This window comes from Aphelocoma coerulescens, chromosome 5 (genome assembly GCF_041296385.1).
Source record: "Aphelocoma coerulescens isolate FSJ_1873_10779 chromosome 5, UR_Acoe_1.0, whole genome shotgun sequence".
In the NCBI taxonomy this organism is placed as follows: Eukaryota; Metazoa; Chordata; class Aves; order Passeriformes; family Corvidae; genus Aphelocoma; species Aphelocoma coerulescens.
In genome coordinates, this window is record NC_091019.1 from 1,606,895 (window position 1) to 1,628,164 (window position 21,270).

The 21,270-nt window shown below is 59.4% G+C and overlaps 2 protein-coding genes across 3 annotated transcripts; one reads left to right on the plus strand and one right to left on the minus strand.

The window, feature by feature from the left end:
- Positions 1-247: 247 nt before the first annotated feature.
- On the plus strand, positions 248-14,303 carry INCENP (inner centromere protein). 2 transcript variants are annotated; one of them, XM_069016206.1, is made up of 17 exons: positions 248-423; positions 511-624; positions 1,170-1,912; positions 3,272-3,323; positions 3,473-3,506; positions 5,110-5,188; positions 5,641-5,692; positions 6,187-6,304; positions 6,387-6,521; positions 8,403-8,512; positions 8,863-8,983; positions 9,668-9,790; positions 9,988-10,163; positions 10,425-10,515; positions 11,029-11,142; positions 12,242-12,401; positions 12,833-14,303. In XM_069016206.1, the coding sequence occupies exons 1-17, from the start codon at positions 251-253 to the stop codon at positions 13,045-13,047; spliced, it is 2,610 nt and encodes an 869-aa protein (XP_068872307.1). In that variant the 5' UTR covers positions 248-250; the 3' UTR covers positions 13,048-14,303. The 2 variants fall into 2 exon arrangements, with proteins under 2 accessions (XP_068872307.1, XP_068872308.1); XM_069016207.1 differs by having other exon boundaries at positions 11,032-11,142.
- Positions 14,304-14,637: 334 nt separating this feature from the next.
- On the minus strand, positions 14,638-19,737 carry VPS51 (VPS51 subunit of GARP complex). The gene is made up of 10 exons (XM_069016208.1): positions 19,520-19,737; positions 18,912-19,041; positions 18,542-18,688; positions 18,128-18,344; positions 17,256-17,985; positions 16,891-17,109; positions 16,373-16,594; positions 16,058-16,179; positions 15,516-15,603; positions 14,638-15,184 (listed from the first exon to the last, which is right to left on the minus strand). Exons 1-10 carry the CDS (start codon positions 19,730-19,732, stop codon positions 14,924-14,926), a joined length of 2,349 nt encoding a protein of 782 aa, XP_068872309.1. The 5' UTR covers positions 19,733-19,737; the 3' UTR covers positions 14,638-14,923.
- Between the last annotated feature and the right edge of the window lie 1,533 nt (positions 19,738-21,270).

Here is a 21,270-nt window from a genome sequence, read left to right on the forward strand (position 1 = left end):
CCCCCAGCTATTAAAGAGACCGGCTATGGGCCCGCCTCCTCAAGCCCCGCCTTCCGAGCTGAGTCCTCCAGCAGCATAGAGACGGGCAAGCAGAGCGGCGCCGAGTGCGAGCCAATGGGAAGGGTGGGCGGTGTGGGGCGGCGGTCGGTGATTGGCTGCCGGGGGGCAGGCGCTGGTGATTGGCTGCGGTGGGGGGCGGGGCCGCGTTTGAACGGCGTGCCGCGCGCGCGCGGCAGTTGACGCTGAGGCGATGGCCGCGAAGGTGGCCGCGGCGGCGATGGGGCCTGCGGCGGCCGCGGCGCGTTCGCTGGAGCTGCCCGCGGAGTGCGACCGGCGTCTGGCCCAGTTCCTGCAGCACGTGGACGAGACCGATATGGTGTGGCTGGATGAGATCTATGAGGAGGCCGTCCGGATGTTTGTCAGGTACCCGCATCCCGCTCCCCGCTAGGCCCCGGCCCGTACCGGCCGCTCTCCGCGCTGATCCCGTCTTGGTGTCCCCTTCCTCTCTAGCAACTACAGCGAGGAGCTCGAGCTGATGCCCAAGACGCCGTCGCAGAAGAAACGGCAGCGGAGGAAGCGGCTGTCGGCCTTGCAGGAAGAGGAGCAGGAGCCCGGCAGGAAGCGGTGAGGGGCGGCGGGAGCGGGGATCGGGGAAGCGTTCGGGACGGGCCGCGGAAAGGGGGAGCGCAGAGGGTGTCCGCGGGGCCTGGAGAAGGGAAGGGAGCCCGTGGGAGGCTGAGCAGACCTGCTGCCAAGGGCTCAGGGGAACAGTCCCCTGCACGGAGCATGTCCTGGCGATCCTCTCCTTTGTCCAGTGCGAGCTCCCCTTCCTTCGTCCCGCGCGTCCCCCTGGTGTTAAAGGTCCGGTCAGGCCGTGTGCCTGGGGCACTCTCGGCCGAAAAACATTGGATTTTGTTTCTCACGAGAAGTGCTTTTGTTTGTTGCTTGGTTCTGTGTCCCCGTGTCTCTGTCTGTTATCTTTCTTTTTCAAAGTCATTTAAACTTGATTTATTTCACAATTTAATTACTGTCTGCATTAGCTGCTTTGTGCAGCTCTGTGTCTCCTGGGCCCGTCCCAGGTGTTTTGGCTCCGCTCCCGTGCGTGCACAGAAGGAGTCGGGGCTGTTCCCGACTCTTGTTCCCATCTAACGCACTGTTCCTGTGATCAGACTCTCCAGGAGGAGGAATAGCAGCCTCAAACTGGTGCCTTCTGTGCGAGCTTCTCAGCGACTCCGGAACAAAGAAAACCTGGAGCTCAGCAGGGCCGAGGCCAAAGAAAGCTCTCCACCCCAGCGTGTGACACGATCCCGGGCTGCAGCCTCTGCCAGCAGCTCCAAGGTGGTTCCTGAGACCCCTCCTCCCCAGCAGGCAGCAGGGAGGGATAAGGATCCCTGCGTGGAAGCTGACCACATTGGTGCTACAGTGCCCCTCCAGAGGAGCGGAACAGAGCCGGCAGAGCTGCTCCCCACGAGCTCAGGGAACAGCTGTCCCGAGGAACACGGTGCTCCCAAGTCGCCGCTGGTGCCCACGGCCCCTGAGCTGGCGGTGCCCTGTACCCCCGAGGCCAGGCAGGCTGTGCCCGAGCTGCAGAAGGCAGCCAACGTCACCATCACCCTGAGCACGGAGGCTGGGCTGGAGGAGGGGGACAGCTCCCTGCAGGAACACAGCCGCGCCGAGGAGCCCTGCCAGCCCCCGAGGGACAGCCCGGGGACTCCGACCGGCGCCCGGCTCAGCCGCCGCTCCGTGCGCCGCAGCCTGATGGGGAAAGCCTCGCTGAGCCGCAGAACCTCCCTGGCAGAGAAGTACTCCCTGGCCAGCAAGAGGGAGAGCATGATCCGGACATCCATCGCCAGGGCGGCGGGCAGGAAGAAGGCGGCTCGGAAGAGATCCGTGTCTTCCAGCTCCGTGGATGGTGAGTTGGGGTGCCATGGGGGGGTTCTGCCGCTTTCTGCTGCTGAGGAAAGCAGAGTGCTGGGGCTGGGTACCTGCTCTGGGGGTAGCAGCTGAGCTTCCCGGGCTAGACAGTCCCTCATGCAAGTTCTCCCTGGCTTTCTGGAGCCCCCTGTGAGCAGAGAAACCCAGGTAACTGAATTAATTCTGCCTTGTCAACCACCTGGCAGATCAGCCTCAGTGTCTCCATTTCAATTTAGCTTTAACCATTGCTGATTTGCTGGGAGAAGTTGTTAATCCTGGAATCCCAGGATGGTTTGGGCTGGAAGGACCAGTACCATCATCCCAGGGTGCTCCAAGTCCCGTCCAACCTGGCCTTGAACTCTTCCAGGGATGGGGCAGGCACAGCTCTGGTCAGCTGGTCTTCCTGGTTTCTGTGGGGACAGCTGGCAAAGCTGAGAAGGCTTTGGGGATCCAAAAGGGCTGATGGATTCTCCCAAAGCCCTGCCTGTTTCTGTCAGTTCCCTTCTCCTTAGCAGCATCTGGCTGCTGGGTCTAGAGTTTGAGAGGGGAATTCCAAGGCTGAGCTTTGTAGATTAAAAGTCTCCCACACTTTTACAGTTGGTGGCAGAGGCAGGTTTAGGAAAGGACAGTCTGATCTAAACTGCCCTAATTATTAAGTAAACAAACTGGAGAGGGACTCTTAATCAGGAACTGGAGTGACAGGACAAGGGGAAATGGGTTCAAACTGAAAAAGGGGAAATTTAGATGGGATATGTGGAAGGAATCCTTCCATTTGAGGGAGGCGAGGTCCTGGCACGGGTTGATAGAGCTGTGGCTGCCCCACCCCTGGCAGTGCCCAAGGCCAGGTTGGACAGGGCTTGGAGCAACCTGGGCTGGTGCGAGGTGTCCCTGTTCAAGGCAGGGGCTGGGAGTGGATGATCTTTAAGGTCCCTTCCCACCCCAGCCAGTCTGGGATTGTTTGGTGCTCCGGTTATTCATGGCAGGTTCCGGCTGTGCTGGGGCTTCCGAGCTCAGCGCAGCAGAGCCAGCTGGAATGCTGGCTTGGGGAGCAGCACTCCCACTGTAAATAAGGCTGGCTCTGACTGCTCCTGATGTCCACTCAGGGCCCTGCAGATAAGCCCAAGGCCAAGCCCCGCCCCATTAGTGCTAGCTCATGGAATATTGCCCTGAACTCATCCATAATTGACAAGTGCTTTCCTGAGCCGGAACCGCCGGGCGCGTTCCTGCAGTGCCACCTGGGTGTGCTCCCCAGGGCAGGACAAGCCCCTCTGCAGTGTCTGCAGGTCCTTGTCCCACCAGATCCTTGGCCTGCACCCCAGCCTCACAGCTCAGGTGTGTGTTCTTTCCTCTCCTGCAGTCTCCAGCTCCGTAAGTGTGCCAGAGGATGAGGAAACCGTTGTCAAAGCTGGGTGAGAATACTTTCAGTTATTTATTTATCCTCACTACCCTGCTTGCAGGACCTTTTCACTGCCATTCTTGGTGTAAAACCCAAGTGGCTTCCCAGTTTCCTCAGTGTTGTTAAGCACAGCCCCTTTTGTCTTTCTTTTTTTTTTTCTAGGCCTCCTCCTGGATCCTCCACCCCCTCCAAGCTGGTAAGACTTGGGCAGGGATTGAAAGCATTTGTGTCTGTGTAGATTTGGGAGGGAAATGTGTGGAATACACCTTAGTGGGAAACTTGGGAGCTCTGGCTGTGGGTTGCCAGACCTTGTAACCTGTCCCATAGCAGTGAGTGAGGAAGGCACAGAGCATCTGGCTCAGAGGTGCATGAGCCCATCTACAGCCTCTGTGGTTCTGGTACTCGGACTAGGGAGAGTCTTAATCACAACATTCCAGAGCCAGCAAAACCAAAACCAGCAAAGTTTTCTTTGGGAAATGAGCACGCGTGACCCACGGCTTTGGGTGCAGGTGGAGGTGTTCTGTCAGAAGGGTGTTACAGTCTCGGATGCTTTCCAAGATTCTCTGACTAAAACGTGGCCTTTTCTCTTTCCTAAATCTGTTCAACTTGTTGCACACCACCCTGAGCCTGACCTCGGGGTTGAGTCCTGCTTGGCTCTTCCTTCTTAACCTCTTGCTAGAGATCATTGTGTGAAGATTCAGTGCCCAATCTCTACAGATAAAAAACCATTATAGTTCAGGGGAGTTTGGTTCAGCTGGTGACATGGTTTGCATGCTGTATTTTTAAAGCTTCTTTTGACCTTTTGGTCAGTCCTGCAGGTAATTCAACACTTGTTAGTTTGGACACACGCAGAAATTTGTGAACATTATTCAGGTCACCACCTTTCCCTCCACAATGCTCACTGAGGAAGTAATCCCAGGATCATGTCAGTGTTTTGTCCAGAATAAATTTCAATGAGCACAGCCTGAATTAATGGGGAAGAGCAGTGATCTGAAGCACTTGTGAAGACAAGGAGAGCTGTTACAGCTGTGCAGAAGCTCAAAAAAAAGTCAGTTTTTCTGGGCCCCGCAGAAGGAATTGGGGAGGATAAATTCTCCATCAATGCCTTTTCTTCTTTTCCCAGCACAGCACTGTGAAGTGCTGACCGGGAGGTAATGCTGGTGCTGCTAGCAGGGAGCAATTCCAGAACCACAGCCCATTATCCCAGCGGAGCACGCCCCAGCCTAAGTGCAGAGGCAGCGAGCAGTGCTGGGTATCCCATAACAAACAGATAAATCATGGAAATGAGCCATTTGCCCGCTGTCTCCAGGCTCCCCGTTCGTCACTGCTCAGGGAAATGGGCACGCTGGCTCTGGCCAGAGCTCCGGCAGCGCAGATTTACAGCTTGGAAGGCTCCTGCCTTAATAGTTGATGAGCTGGTTGAGCTGAAGCAGCGCAGATGCTCGTGTCTGTCTGCGCCTCTTCTGATGATGCAGCATCCAGGGCTTTGCCATGAGGGGCTCTGGCATTCCCTGGTAACGCCACTGACCCTTTGCCAAGAGGGGCTCTGGCATTCCCTGGTAACGCCGCTGACCCTTTGCCATGAGGGGCTCTGGCATTCCCTGGTAACGCCACTGACCCTTTGCCAAGAGGGGCTCTGGCATTCCCTGGTAACGCCGCTGACCCTTTGCCATGAGGGGCTCTGGCATTCCCTGGTAATGCTGCTGACCCTTCCCGTGTCGGAACCACACCACCATCTGAACCAGGAATGGGCCGTTTCCATGTGTGGTTGTCCTGAGACCCCTCTGCTTTTCCCACAGGATTGCCAAAGCCCTCGGATGTCCCTTCGCTCCCACACAGTCAGCAAACACGGGCAGCCCCAGGAGCCGAGCAGCAGTGGTAATTCCGGAGGGCTTTGGGGCAGCACTTAGGGAAGCTATTGTTTTGGGAGGCTGGTTGGGAAGCTGGAAAGATTGACTGGTTAATTTGAGAGCTCAGTTGGAAAGATTAATTAATGTTTGATGAGCAGGGATTTGTTTCAGACAATTAGCAGTGAGAAAACTCTGTGCTGGAGTTATTTCCATCCTGGCAAGCACATGGAGATGGATATAATGAGGCTGGAGGGTTGTGGGAGGCCCAGTTGAGCACTGTTGCTGAAGCTGTGCAGAACCCAGACAGCTTTGTCTGGAGTTTCCAGGTGGGAGCGGTGCCATGAGAGCCAGGTGCTGCCGTGCCCACTCACACAGGTGGTTTTGCTGTTCAGTGAGCTGCAACGTCCCTTCTCTGCTGTCAAACCCATGTTGGAGGGGATTTTTCCTGCTAGAACTCACTGTGTAACTGTTCTCTTTCAGAAAACAACTTAAATAAGAATGGGGCGACCCTGGATCCACCCCAGAGTGCCAGGTATGTCCTGGTTGGAAGTGTCTCGGGCGGGTTGTGGTTCTGTTCCAAACAGGTTCGGTGCTGGGATGTTGTTCACTGGCCTCAGCGTTTGTGACCGTGAAACTTCTGCAAATAAGTTTTCCCTGCCTCCACGATTCTATGATTTAATTGGTATTTTCTATTGCATGAGGGTTTTATTTATTGGCCAACTGTGCGTGTACAATCTTAGTATCACAGCCTGGTTTGGGTTGGAAGGGACATTAAAGCCCATCCAGTGCCACCCCTGCCATGGCAGGGACACCTTCCACTGTCCTGGGCTGCTCCAAGCCCGTCCAGCCTGGTCTTGGACACTGCCAGGGATCCAGGGGCAGCCACAGCTGCTCTGGGCACCCTGTGCCAGGGCCTGACCACAATGGAGTCTCTCTTAAGCCCAGGATAGTTTATGGCCCTTTCCAGCCCTGGCTTGGAGGCAGGAGGAGGATTTGCCCAGTGTGATGGGCTGTGCTGTCTCACAGGAGGAAGCCGAGCTACAAGAGAGCCGTGGATGAGCGCTACGACCACCAGCAGGCAGAGGAGGGGGGGCTGTCTCCTCTCAGGAGGAAGACCCCATCCCCAGTCCTCCCAGCCAGCAGGGTGAGATCCTTGTAACCCTGGAATGCCTCACCAAGACTCTTTTTTACTCAGCCCCGCTCACACTTTGCTGTTCCTCCCACAGGTGGTGCGCCCATTCAAAACGTTCCTGCACACCGTGCAGAAGAACCAGCTCCTCATGACACCGAGCTCTGTGGGGAGGACCGGAGTCATAAAATCCTTCATCAGGTACAACACCCCTGTCCAAGCTGATCCCAAGGTAAGAGGGGGCTCTGCTCTCAGCCAGTATGCGGTGGTTTGATTAAGTGCCTAAGTTAAAGCACAGGCGTGAAAGGAGCTTTGCAACCCATTTGAAACTATGTGACTTGAAGAGGTCTGTTTACTCTTGAATAAATAAAATTGGGGGTTAGTCAGCTTCCTGAAGAATTCCAGTTTTAACTCCAAGCTTTATTCCTGCATCATTCCCCTGTGCTATTGGCAAGTAACAGTCAGAGATGAAAACTGGGAAACAGAAATCAAGGGGATTGTGAATGTTGAGTTGTATTGATAGCTGAAGCCTGTAGATCCCAGGTCTCCTTTCTAGGATTTTTCTCATGATTGAGATTGAGCAAATACCTCTTAAATCCAAACCTTGGAGGTTTTCCAAACCCTTGAGGCAGGAGGAAACATGAGGCTGTCCTGGATGTGGGGCCAGTCAGACAGCTGCTGGTGTCCAAATCGAGCAGGCATCTGTGTCACTGATGGATCCTGTTGGGACCAGCAGCACGCCTTGGCTGGCTGCAGGCAGGGGGATCTGCAGTACCCCAGGGAGCTTTCCAAGCCCCTGGTTTTCCAAGCCCGGAGCAGTTTGGGAGGGAGGGATTTGAGAGCTGGTTCTAGGCAAGGGTGTAGCTTCCTGGATTCACTCAGAGCCGTGCTGGAAGCCGTGTGCCAAGCAGGGATTGCTCATACTCCTGATACCCAACAACTCACCTGCAAAGCAGGCAGCTCTGGGGCTGGTTTTTCCTTGCAGGAGAGCTGAGAGGGAGAAAGGGGAGGGCAGGATGCAGGGATTGGTATTCCGGCATCTAGCAGCCTAATGGCAGAGCTTCCTAGAGCCGTGTTCAGAGGCTGCCTGTGCTCCAGCAGGTCAGGGAAGGCTGTTGGGAAACAGTGGAGGATTCCAGCTTCAATCTCACTCGGCCCCTGCTGATGTTAGTGTCAGTACTACAGAGGAGTTAATAGGATGAGAAAAGAGTCTTGTGGCTAGGGAGTGCTTCCTCTGCTGCTGTCAGTTTGTGGAATGTTTCAGGTTTCATTCCAGTGCAGGCAGCTCCCCCTCGGGAGTTTTTCCATGTGGGAGCTAAACATAACTAAATAGCAGCAGAGCAATAAGATGTAGTTGTTAGTTTTATATTAACCAGTTTGGATGCTGACAGCACCAAGCATTCCCAGCACGGAGCCCAGTGTAAGGGATTCCCTCGGATGATGCCCATGCTGACCTGTGGGTTTGTGCTGAGATCAGGCCTGCTTTGGCATGGAGTGGGTCGATGTTAATCCATTTGCTGTGGCTGTAGTGGTGGCTGGATCTCGCTCCCCTGGCTGACAGTGTGCCTAGGCTGGGTCAGGAGAACGAGGAGAAAGCCCCCGTTTCTGGCTGGCACATGGAGCTGGCTGCGTGCCGGAGCAGGCTGGGCGCTCTCGGAGCGCTCGTGGTTCACCACCAGATCGAGCCTCGTGGGAGGCACAGGCGCCAGCAGGAGCTCAAGGTGTTTCCTGGAGCACCATCTGTCCCCGCGCTCGCCGCAGGAAGCGGGAGCCGTGCCAGGCATTAGCGCTGCTTGGTGGCTCCTTTGCACCAAGAGAAAGCACGGGGCTGGCTGCCTGCAATCCCTGAGGATGCTGCCTGGGCTTCCAGAGCTGATGCTCCTGTTTGAGCACCCCGGCTTCTCCTCCTGCTCCCTGAGATTCACAGCAGTGTTTTCCTTTCATATATCCATGTGTGACCAGGTCACAGGCTGCCTGAGCTCTGCTCCAGGGCTGTCACCATCCCACATTCCTGCTGCAGCTCCTTGCTGTCACCTCTGGGCCCTTGCGCGGAGCAGGTGGGGTGGGAAGGAGTCCTGGCCAGTGGGTGCAATCACATTTCAATTCCCCTCAGGAAAAGGAGAGGCAGAAGCTGGAGACTCTGCGGAAGAAGCAAGAGGCCGAGCAGCTGAGAAGGCAAAAGCTGGAGGAGGAGAAGAAACGGCGACTCGGAGAGGCGAAGCTGTGAGTAGATGTGGTCACGCTGCTCTTGGCACCTGTAGGTTCCTGCGTCCAGGTGTTTTATCTTGCAGGGACTGTGCAAGCAGCAGAAATTCCTGTGCCCACAGGCACAAGTGTTTATCCTTGTGGTATCTCTGGAATGCTGATACAAAGCTTTGACTGTCCTCGCTGCCCACTGCTGCAGCTTTTTTGTCTTGAGTCCTCCCTTTCTGACAGAGCTTAAACGTGGCTGGTGCTTAAATGAATGGGGAATTTGGGCCACTGAATTTCCTGCTGTGTCCCTTTGGCCTTGTGCTGAGCTGGGGGGAGCTCACCTGGCTGGAACACGAGGGTGAGCTGGGCTGTGTCCTCAGGAAGCGCGAGGAGCGGCTGCGCAAGGTGCTGCAAGCCCGGGAGCGGGCGGAGGAGATGGAGAAGGAGAGGAAGAGGAGGATCAAGGAGAAGATTGCGCTGTTCGATGAGAAAACCGAGAAGGTACAGCCCCTGCAGAGCTTGTTGGGGACAGTCAGGAGTCACTGAGGCAGCTGGTACAGCACAGATGTGCTCTATGGGAAGAGACTGCTTGGGTTTTAGAGGCTGAGCCAAAGAGTAGTCGAATAAGGAAGTTTCCAGAGCCTTGGTGATCCTGAGGGACAGCCTCTGTCTGAATACAGCACGTGGCAGATGAACTCCTGTTTTTCCATAATCACGAATCTAAATGGGATTTATTAATGCTCTGGTAGATGGGAGAAGGACTTGCAGTAGATAAAGGCAGCCTAATGGCCCCAAGGCTTTATCTGCTGCTTCTCCCATCTGAGTAATATCTGGACAGGGGAAAGCAAACATCCTTCATCCAGATCCTTCCTCAGATCCCCGACTTTCAGGCAATTTGTGCAGTGGCCTAGTGGTCATTCGTCTGTTTTAATTATCCCCAGCTGCCTGTCTGATTGCATGGCCCTGAGGTTATATTCCAATGCCTTTGTGGGACTGGATGTGCAAACCCCAGGATGGGGTCAGCTCTGCCTGTGAGGATGTAAAACAAGGTCACTGCCCTAAATATGACCTTTTTAAAATAGAGCACAGGCCTCCTTGGTTGCTGGGGGAAAAGGAGGGAGGGTTTGCCCTGTGAGATGTCCTGCTGTGCTGTCCTGCCTGAGACTGGCTCTGTGAGTGCTCCAGGTGCGGGAGGAAAGGCTGGCAGAGGAGAAGATCAAGAAGAGAGTGGCCGCCAGGAAGATGGAGGAAGCCGAGGCCCGGCGCAGACAAGAGGAGGAGGCCAGGAGACAAAGAGCTCTGCAGCAGGTGTGTGTGCAGGCCTGCTGTGTCCCACAGGCAGAACTGGGCAGGGGATGCACCTGCCTTGGGCACTGGGGATTTATTTACCCCCAAAGTGTTTCCCTGCCATGTAGCAATGGGGCTTTGGGTCAAGCAAGGGGTTCCTGGTGCTGTCTCCTGGAGCCTGCTCCTGTCAGGCGAGTAACTCCTGCCTGGGCTTACAGGCAGAGGAGGAGGAACGGCGGCACAGGGAGCTGATGCAGAAGAAGAGGGAAGAGGAGCAGGAGCGTGCTCAGAAGATCGCTGAGCAGAGGCAGGCGGAGCAGGAGCAGGAGAGACTATTGGCTGCAGAGAGAGAACTGGAGAGGAAGAGGGAGCAGGAGCGGATCCAGGCGGAAAAGTAAGGCGAAATCCCCGTTTATGTGCCAAATTCTGTGCTGGGATTGAAACGCAACTGGAGCAGAGGGCAGGAGTGGAAGGCTGGCGCAGCAGGGAGCTGCTGTGACCTGGCAGCACAGCTCTGCACTGTCGCTGGTGCCGAGCTGCCAAGGAGGAACTCTGGGCTCAGGGATGTCAGGAGCGTGGTGGGGAGTGCCTGAAGAGCTGTGAGGGAGGGCCCTGGTGTGGTTCTGGCGGTGAGGGCCTGTGCTGTGGTTCCCAGGCTCCGGGAGCAGCAGGAGAAGGCTGCCCGCCTGCAGAAGGAAGCAGCGGATGCTAAGGAGCGGCTCCGCAGGGAGCTGGAGAAGAAGGAGGTAAGTGGTTGATTTTGGGGAGGGATAGAGCTACCCAGTCTGGCCACAGCAGCTCTTGCTGTTGGAGCAGCTCAGTGGGGACGCTGTGGGGAGCCCTGAGGAGCTGCTGTGGCACTTCTGAGAAGGAAGTTGGACCTGTTTGGGATGGTTACAGTATTGGGGGCAGACTAAACTAAAAATGCTGTTTACTAGTCTAGAAAGAGGCCAAGATCAGTAGCACAGACTTCTGCAGACGGTCAGCTGGTTTCTGGCTTTTATAGCCCCAAGATAAAGTCAGCAGCAATTTTCCAAGGCGGGAGGCCCTGGCTTTGTCAGGGAAAGGCAGCTGATGCTCTGGCATGGGGGTCGGTGGGTTTGTGCCCCTCTGAGGAAGCTGCACCACGTCCCAGGCGCTCCTCAGCAGCACGAGGAACAGCTGTAATGAGGTGCTTGGGTATTTTGCCTGTCACAAGGGTGGATGGCTGGGCTGGCAGTGTAGTCCCTAAGGGTAATCCTGTGGGTGTCTCTTGGCAGCAGGAGCAGCAGATGCTGGCGGAGAAGAAGAGGCAGGAGGAAGAGCAGAAGAAACTGTCAGAGGAGCAAAAGGCCAAAGACAGTGCCCAGGCACTGCTCCTGGAGAACAAGGAGGTAACTGGGGATGGGTCCTTAGAGGTGACAGTGGAGTTCAGTCCCAGCACTGACCCACTCCAACCTCGGGCAGCTCCCCCCTCTGCTTTTATCTGCCTTTCCAGTAACACAGGGATTCTGTAAATCCTGGTTATCTGGGGTTGGCTCCACGAATGTTTCAATGACGGGGGGAAGGGAAGCAGGAGGGAGTGGACAGGGGTTCTGGCTGTGGGTAAGACAGCAGCTGTTGGAGCTGTCTTAAGTGCCTCTTAAGTAGCGGAAAGACCGCAGGGGCAGAAAAGTGCTGCAAGTTTTATTTCGGGTCAAATTTGGGAAGAGCCACAAGGTGGCGGCAGAGCCTGTGGAATGGTGGTGCTTTGGCACGGGAGAACCCTGCGGGTGTGCTGGACATCGACAACGAACACGTGGCTCCTGGAAAGCTCCGAATCTTAATCTTTAGGTGTAGAACCAGTGGCTGGGAGTTAATGTCACTGGACACAAAGCCATGAAGGGGGTCTCTGGTGGGGAAGGACAACTGTGTCCAGCTCTCCAGAGACTCATTTCCTGACTGAAAATTCAATTTCTACTGAAAATTTCCAGCTGGAAAAACTGAAATCCATAGTTGTAGGTTTTGTCCTGCTCTTACACTTCCCGCCCGTGCCGCTCCCATTAGCGTGAGCTCGATCTGGTTGAGCTGGTGGGCAGGTTCTCTGTACAGCAATTAGCAGTTTTGTATCATTAATAAAGCCCAGAAGTTGGGTTGCAGAGTGTTTAGAGCGTGTGACTCTGCCCCAGCGACATAAAAGCTCCAGTTAACCTTGCCTTGATTGGAGTGGAGCTCTGTTCTATCAGAGCCGTTAGATTAATCTATCACTGTGTGCTCATGCCACAGATAGCAAATTAATCAGCCTAATTAAACAGGAGAAGGCCAGGCACAGCCATCATCGGGTCACAGCTTTGGAACTTGGGTCAAGCTCTCGGGTCCCAGCTTGAGAACTGCCAGACTCAGGGTTTGCTATGAGGTGACAGAGCAGGAGGTGGGGACGAGCTGGTCCTGCTGCAGCTTGGAGCCTGCTGGTGCTGCTGCATCCAACACCTGTGGAATGTGTTTCCCTTCTAGAATTCCCCTGCCTGCAACTCGTACGAGATGACTCCACAGAACAGGAAGGAATTCAAGCTGCCTGTGACAAGCTCGAACGACTACGGGATGGACCTGAACAGCGACGACTCGACGGATGATGAGAGCCAGCCGCGCAAGCCCGTCCCTGCCTGGGCCACAGGTATGTGTGTGGGGGGGACACGGCTGTCCAGGACCCCCAGCAGACTGTGGGACCTGCTGTGGGGCTTTGCCCAGTTCCTCCTGCCTGGAGGAGTCAGAAGTACTCCAGCATGGAAGGGGTACTTCTGTGTCCAGGACTGGACAGGGGCTTGGAGCACCCCGGTAGTGGAAGGTGTGCCTGCCCGTGGCAGGGGGCTGGAACTGCATGAGTTTCAAAATCCCTTTCAGTCCAGACTGTTCCATGAGTCTATGTGGAACATGGAATCCTCCTCCACCACTTGGGGATCTTGTCACAACGTGATGGGGGACAAATAACACTGCTGAGCTGCCTTGGAGTGCTGAGAGATGAGCAGAGCGGGGCACGCGGCACGCAACAGCCTAGACAGCAATCCCAGTTAACAAAATTAACGCAGCCCTCGTCTGTTCCCGCAGGGCACCAGCTCAGCCAGGCTGTGATCCGGCAGTACTACAACCCCCCCGACGTGGACGCGCTGTTCGGGGCCATCCCCAGCCCCAGGCTGGAGCACATCTTCTACAAGAGCAAACCCCGCTACTTCAAGCGCACCAGCTCGGCCGTGTGGCACTCCCCGCCCACCGTGGGGGCCAAGCCGGCCCTGGGGCTGCCCTGCGGCCTCAAGAAGCCCTGAGGTGAGCGCTGGCGTGCAGCAGGTGTGCCTTCCTGTCTCCAGGTGAGGAAGGAGTCACTCTTCACTTTAAGTATTTAGGTTCTAGCGTTGAATAAATGGCAGCTTTTCCTGGGTTCCTGCGCCTCGGTTTGCGGGGCTGGTGTCTGTCAGGCCAAGCCACGAGGTGCTGCCCCGGAAAGTGCCTCTCTCTTACCCTTAGCTTGCAGCTGGCGTGGACTCAGACCTTTGGGGGGTGAGGGGTGTCACTGAAGCTGTGGGATCCCCCCTCCCCGCCACACGGGCCTGGCAGTACCTGCCGCCAGTTGTACGTCTGTGCTGCCTGCGAGGCCAGGGACAGCCAGGCACCACTGCACCCGGGCACAGGCCGGCCTGCTCCGCCGCTCTTCTCAGGAAGGTGTGCCCAGGTGTGCTCTTCATCTCCCGCAATCCCAAAGGGATTCATCGCTCTGCTTCCCACCTGTGTGGTGGTGTCCATCAGCCAGGCATGGCTGATGTTTGCACAGCTGGAACAAGGCGGGAACACACCAAGGGTCTCAGTGACCACAGGTGTGACCATGTCCCCGAGGAGCCACAGGTGTGTGAGCCAGCTCTAGGCCTCGATAGGAGAAACTCTGCAAGGGATCTGGCAGACTTCTTTTGTTTCTCAGTGAAATTCCATCTGTGAGGCCAGATGGGATTGAGAGGATGTTTTTAACCGTAATCCCCCTTGTTCACCCTTGGCTGTGGCTCAGCATCAGCTCGTTGTCTCTTGGCCTGTTTAGCACTTCCTGTTCAGTGAGCCACTGTTAACCGGACTCTGGCCAACCCGATTTCATCGAACCAAAAATTCCAGCTCAGCCTTCCCATTCCAGGAGCCCGTGGTGGTTTAGTCATTCCTTCTGCACCCACCCAGCCCAGTCCTGTAAAACCCCTGTAGAGACTTTGCTCTGTGCGAGGTGACGTGATCCTGTCTGTGTGTCTGTAGCCAATGTGCTGTTTGCCAGCAAATGTTCTTCAAAAGATGTGTTTTGTATTTAAATGCACTGGTGTCTGTATTCTGGGGCTGCTCTGAATGTCCAGGTCTGTATCTGTGGAGTGTCTGTGCTTCTGGGGTTGCTCTGTAGATCCAGGTCTGGCTCTTGCTGTCTGTACCCATGGAGTGCCGGTGCTTCCATGGCTGTCCTGTGCATCCAGGTCTGTATCCGTGCGACCGCGATTTCTTGTACAAAAGCTTCTGACCTGGCCAAACACTGTTGGATAAAGTGAGTTTTACCTTCTCTGGGCTCCTCGCAGCTTTTTGTTAGCGGAAATCGAGGGTTTGGAGTCTGCCCCTTTTGTGCCAATTCCTTGAGACAGGAGCGTCCTGTCTGGGGAGAACTTCTGACCTCTAATGGAAAATCTGTGTCCTGGGGGTTCCCCAGCACTCCATAGCACCCATGGGGGCTTTTGGTGCCTGGTTTTTAAGGTTTGGGGCCCTCAGGTCTGTGGGTCCATTGGGGACATCGCTCGGTGCCCGGCCCCCGTCCCTGTGCTGTCACCCTGGCTGCAGGTGGGACCCCCCTGCGTGCAGGGCCAGCTCCCGCCCCCCGGGCACAGACAGGGACACAACACTCAATTCACACATAATTTATTAGTGACAAAGGGGCTGTGTCCAGGTGCAAGGGGATGTCACCAAGGTGGGGGATGACACTGGGTCACTGGGGTGGGGAGGCAGTGGGGAAGGAGGGTTTGAACACCATGGTGTGACCCAGCGTGGGGACAAGGTGTCCTCGTGCGCTGCCATGCTGGGAAGGACACACAAAGCGTCCTCACGTATGTGCAGGGACTCACAGGGTGCAGCTCTGCTGTCCCCAGAGGTGTAACAGGCCCCAGGCGTGGCACGTCCCTGTCCCTCAGGCTACCCACGCTCGCAGATGAGCTCGACGACGCTGTGCTCCATGGGGACGGGGTCGAGGCAGCGGTGGGCGGCGCTGGCGGCCACCTCGTCCAGCAGCCCCTGCACCACGCGCTCGTCGGAGGCGAAGCGCCACAGGTAGAGCTGCAGGTAGTGCCCGTCCACCTGCACCTGCTGCAGCCCGAAGCGCCCCAGCGTGCGCAGCCGCACGCACTCCAGCAGCGTCTTCAGGCTGATCTTGATGATGCCCGTCAGCACCGACACCTGCGTGAGGGGACAGCGGCGACACGTGGCACACGGGCACGGGGAGCACACGGGATGTGGGGGCCCCCGTCCTGGCTGCCACTCCCCAGGAACTCCTGAGCGTGGGGACCTGTGGCACAAGGACACCCTTGGCCTGGTCGCTACACAGATGCCCATCTCCTGCCAGAGTCCTGAGACCAAGGACAGGGAACACCGGGGACACCCTTGTCCTGGTCACCAGCTCCCAGGGACTCCCCAAGCCCTGACACCAGGGACAAGTGGCAGTGGGAAGGTGGGCAGTTTGGGGCCTCTGGGGATGTTTAGGGACATGGTGGTGTCCCCATGACCTCACCTTGTTGAACTCAACAGGGCTGAAGATGTCGATGCGCTCAGAGAAGAGTTTCTGGATGTTGCTGAGCAGGTGGGTGTCCATGGGGGCACTGAGGGCACAGACAGAGGGACAGTCAGGGACTTGATAGAGCCAGGGATGTGGGGACAGGGACACAGGGATTGTTAGGGGCCATGGAGATGGTCAGAGGATGCAGGGATGGTTTGGGGACAGAAAGGCCGGGGAACGTGAGGATGGTCCTAGGACATGGAGGGACGAGACAACTGGGGGACACAAGGGCCATGGGAATTACCAGGGGATTCTGGGGCAGTTGTAAGGAACACAGGGATGGTTGGGACAAACATTATGATGGTTAGGATCATCATTAGGACGGTTTGGGGACGTGGGGGCAGCTATAAAGATTGTGTGAGGATATTGGGACAGTCTGGGATCATGAAGAGGATGACAGGGAAGATGCAGTGGATACTGCAGGAGTGACAAGGAGCCCAGGGGTGCTGGGGTGGCCCACGCAGTGACACAGGGAGCCCGGGGGTGGCGGGGCTGACCTGGGGGTGTAGCTGGGGGCGTAGCGGCCGGGCGCCCGCGAGCTGCTGTAGACGGAGAAGGCGCGTCGGCTGGAATCGCTGCTCTGCGCCCGCCTCACCCCCTCCTCGAAGAGCTGCCCCACCTGTGTGCGGCACCACACCCTCAGCACCCAAAACCCCCTCCAAGGACCCCCAAAACCACCCAGCATCCCTCAAAGTCTCTGCGACCCTCCCAAACCCTTCTGGGATCCCCAAAGGGCCGCTCTGGGACCTTGGGCAAAGCCCCTGGAGCCCTCCAGGGGTGCCCAACCCGCCGAGCCCCGGCGGCAGCCCCACCTGGACGTCGATGGCGGTGATGTCCTCCACCACGCGCTTCATGACGGCGCGCACGTTGCGGGGCTCGACGGTGCCCAGCCAGTCGCGCGTCTCGACGCTCTTGCGCAGCATCTGCGCCACGGCCGCGCCCTGCACCTGCACGTAGTGGTCCAGCAGCCGCTGCGCCGCCGCCCGCGCCTCCGCACACAGCGCTGGCCCCGGCGTCACCGCCAGCCCCGAGTCCTGGGGGACACACACCGCTAGGGACAGCCCCGCACCTCCCCTGCAGTGCTGGCCCTGCTGGCGGTACAAGGGGCATGGGGAGGTGGGGGGATGCCGCCCCGCCCACGACTCCACATCTGATGTCCTAGGGACACGCGGATGGATGGGTGCGACACTCTGGGCCACCCTGCCTGCAGCAGCATCGCTGCTCCTCTCACATGTACTTGGGGCTCCAGGGGCTCTTGGGGCCACGCAAAACCTCCCTGAATGTCTCTGGGGGACATTCACGATCCCCTGAGGGCCACTTAGGGGCTCACCTGGGGCGGGAACTGCTCGTCGGTGAGGGTGAGGATGTAGCCGATGGTGGAGTTCTCATAGTCCAGGCAGAGGCGGGCGAGGAGCAGCAGCAGGGCTGGGGGGGCGGCGGGAGCTCCCCGCTCAGCCGGGCCGTCAGCGAAGCCACGGGCGGTGCGGCACAGCCAGCGCACGAAGGCCACCACCAGTCCCTCACGCACTGCTGTCACACAGAACTCCCCCTGTGCCACAAACGGGGGGGGGTCACACCCCAAACTGCCCTGTATGGGCTCCAAACCTCCCTGTGCCACCCCCAGATTGCTCCAGTGACCCCAAACTGCCCCCAGCCCCCTCAGCCTGTCCCGCGCCCCGCCCCGCGGTGCCCCACCTTGAAGTAGGGCAGGCTGGCGAAGGCGACATCCCTGGCGGTGAAGAGCTGGACGTAGGCCAGCACGGCCTTGAGCTGGCCCAGCACGGAGGCGGCCAGTGTGGCCAGAAGGTCGGGCAGGCCGGGCCCCTCTTTGCCGGGGGGCCGGGGGGCAGCCAGCGCCTGGCGCACGTCGCCCAGGCAGCCGAGGAAGAAGGTCTGCAGGGCGCGCAGGTAGCGGTCGACGCGCTCGCGGGCGGCTCGGGCCACCAGCGCGGCGGCGGCGGCGGCGCCCGCGGGCAGCAGCTCGAGCAGGGCGCGCAGCCGGCGGTGGAAGCGGTCGAGCGCCCGCACCAGCAGGGACGTGTCGCCCAGGCCGCGCTCCAGCGCCAGCCGCCGCTCCAGCAGCGCAAAGTAGCGGGCGGCCAGCGCGGCGGCGAAGGGCTCCAGGCGCCCCGTGTCCCCGCCGAACAGCGCGCGGTACGAGCCGGCCAGCTGGCACAGCGTGCCCACGAAGGCCGAGCTGCCGCGGTCCACGAAGTCCAGGATGTCGGAGGCGGGCGGCGGCGGCGTGGTGGCCGCGCCCGAGGGGTCGGCCACGGGCAGCTCGGCCTCCAGCGCCGCCAGCTCGGCCTCGAGGCGCGCGCCCGCCTGGCTCAGGAACTCCTCGCTCAGCTCCTCGGCCGGCTCCTCCAGCTGCAGCAGCATCTCCACGCACTCGGTGAGCTCCTTGGGGTCCAGCGTCTCCTCCCTGGTGGGTGGGAGGGTCCGGGGTTAACGGTGGCACGGCAGAAAACAGGGAATAAGCAATAGAAGTCATCAGCAGGCTCCAGGGTGACCACCCCGGACCCGCACTGCCCAGCACTGCTCCAGCAGGCTCCAGGGTGACGCACCGGAGGCGTGTGCGGAGGCGCTGGGCCAGCTCGGCCATGATGGCGTGGCTCTCGTCCTCGATGGCGCGGAAGGAGGGCAGGTGGCGGTAGTGGCGCAGCACGGCGCGGGCGCGGGCGTGGCAGCGCAGGGCCCGCGCGGGCTCCGTCCCCGCCCAGCGCCGCAGCCGCCCCGGCACCTCCACCAGTGCCTGCAGCTTCCGCAGCAGCGCCTGCACCCCTGCAGGGACAGGGGGTCAGGCGTGCGGGAGACAAGGGGTGGGGACGCAAAGGGAGCAGGACAAGACGGGGGGTGGCACCAGCTGCTGGGTGTGCCCCCCATGTGGGACACCCACCTGCTGGGTCTGCCCCTGCGCCCCACATGAGCCACCCCCACAGATCCCCCTGGATCTGCCCCCGGACGGCCCTGCTCCGTACCGGCCAGCTGGGCGCCGCGGCGGTGCCGGTCCTGCAGCGCGGCGCTGACGCGGGCGCTCGAGGCGCTGATGGCTGCCATGTTGGCTGCCAGGTCGTCCATCTCCGCCTCCATGTGCCGGAAATCCACCTTCATCTTCCGGATGGTGTCTGGGGAGCACGAGCCAAGCGCCGAGTCCCTCGGCTGCCCGGGACGCCCCCGGCCCGCCCAGGGCTACCAGACCACAGCCACAGCCCCCAGAGAAGGCTGGTTCCCGCGGCGGGGTGAGCCGCCGCGTTCCCCAGGGCAGCTTCCCAGGGCTGCCAGAGTGAACAGCCCCGAGCTCCCACCTCCCGCTGCTGCCATCGGCAGGATCCAGAGGGAACGGCTCACCAGTGGCGGAGATGAACTTGTTGTAGTTCTCGTAGAGCAGGGTCTGCATGTCGCTGTCAAGGGCGCGGATCTCCCGCCCCAGCGCGGCCTCGCGGGCCAGGAGCTGCCCCAGGGGACACTCGCTGCGCACCTGGGGGGACGACGGATGCACATCTGCCTCTGGCCCCCTCCCTGCCCCCTAACTGAGATCATCAGCTGCCCTCCAGGATCCCTACCTGCGCCCCCGGATTCCTCCTGGGATACGGCAGTGCTCCCCAAGAGCCTCCCCCTGCCCTCCAGGGATCCCCCCGCAGTGCCAACTGCCCCCGACCCAGCTGCTCCGGAGCACCCCGGAGCATTCCCGTAGGATCCTACAGGCCCACAGGATCCCCACAAAGCATATCCATAGGGATGCCCGACCAGGCCCTTTCTGGAGTGCCCTCCGGACACTGGAGCTCCCAAGGTTCTGGGGACCCTGGGGACCGGCCCCGCCGGGGTCGGGGGCACCCACCGGGATCCCTGGTGACACGGCCCCGCGGGGACCTCCCGGCGCCCATCGGGGCCCCCGGAGCCGCCGCCGAAGTGGAGGTGCCCGCGGGAGAGGTTTCCTGGGGGGGATAAAAGGTCACCTTGGTCATGAACACCTCCGGGTCGAAGTGGGGCCCGTTGATGTCGGTGGGGTCCGGGGCGGCCTCAGCCGCCTCGGCAGTGGACGGGCCATAGTAGCGCTGGAGCGGCCCGTGGGGACGCCGCCACCCGCCGCCTCCGGTGCTTCCGCCGGTGGCCTCGGGGCTGCCCCCGGCCCCGCTCCCGGCTCCGCTCCCCGCTGTCACCGCCGCCATCGCGCCGCCGCTTCCGCCCCGGCCGCCGCTTCCGGCTCCTTCACGTCACTTCCGGCGCGACGCCGGTTGCCATGGCGACGGGGAGAGCGGCGCCGGACATGGCGGGGCCCGGTTACTGGGGCCTGGGGCGGCCGCGACGGGACGGAGCCGCTGCGGCCCGTGCCCTGCTGCGCCCCGGGGACAAGGACTTCCGTGAAAACGGAGACATGCGCGGAGAGGGCCGGTGGCACCCCCAAGCCTGGCCCCGTGTCTCCCAGTGTCCCTTCTCACCGCTGTCCAACCGTCCCCGCGCCTCCCCAGTGTCCCCGTGAGTCCCCGCTGCCCCGGTGCATCCCCATGCTCATCTCCCCAAGACACCGGGTGGGGACCTGGGGACACCCCCCACCTCATCCGAGGGCCCTGCTCCAGGCCTGGAGTGACGCCAGAATTGGGCTGTGAGGCCGCAGGTACAGCCAGGTGATCGACCTTGCGCCTCGCACAAGGAACAAACATTTGGGCTAAAAGGTCTAAAATCAGCTTTATTTACAGCAGGAAAGGCAAAACAAACCCCGCCAGGGTGATGGTCAGGCTGCTCCAGCGGCCTTCCGTCCGGAGTCACCTGCTCCAGGAATCACAGGCCATTGATTCTTTCCAAGGGAAAGAGCCCAGAGCTGCCACGTTGCACCAGGGAAGTTCCTGCTGCCTCCTTTCTCCTCCCCAAACGTGGAAAAGAACACACCTAATCCAGCCAGGGTGTGTTCCGTGAGCGGGCCGGTACATGGGACAACATTCCCATCATAGCTGTGGACCCAAGTTAGCCCCAGGGCAAAGGAATTCCCAGTGGGAACGGGGAGAAGGCAAAGGAACACCAGCCATCCATGACGACAGTTTGCTGGGGAGTCTAAACCAGAGGCAGAGGAATGGCTGAGCCCTGGTTGTTACAGGAAGGGAGAAGCAAATAAGCAAAGACCACCCCCAAGGCAAGACAGGGGGGTGAAGGTTTAGAAGGTTCCTTTCATACCTTCTAAATCCATAAACCAATCAGCAAATCCTTCCTTGATTCCCCCCACCCCTGACAGCACTGCGGGGGCGATTCCACCTCACCTCAGGCTCTGCTTTATTGGCACAACGCATCCCCAAAGCACTCTAAAGCCAGGCTGCCACAGTAACCACAACCAGCTGGACCTTCTGCCACCGGATTCCTTTACCCCGGTTCGGTGACCTCCCCGGCACGCGCGTGGGAAGCTTCTGGAGGGTTCCACGCACGGGCTAACCCACGTGGCTACGGACCGTGGCCCTCCCTCCCCGCAGGCTCCAGCCCGGTTTGCCCACAAGGATGACGGAGACAACCGAGCCAGGACATAACCCTGCTCCTCTGCAGCTCTTCCCTGCCACGATCCGACCGTACCCAGGCCCAGATCCATTGCTAATTCCACCTGAAAGCAGCACAGGTTTCCTCTCAGCCCAGGGATACGGTCTGCAAGTCCCAGGGAAACGGAGAGCGGCCACAGGAATGTAAGTCACAGCCTAGTACTCCCAAATCCCGCAAATCAGCATCC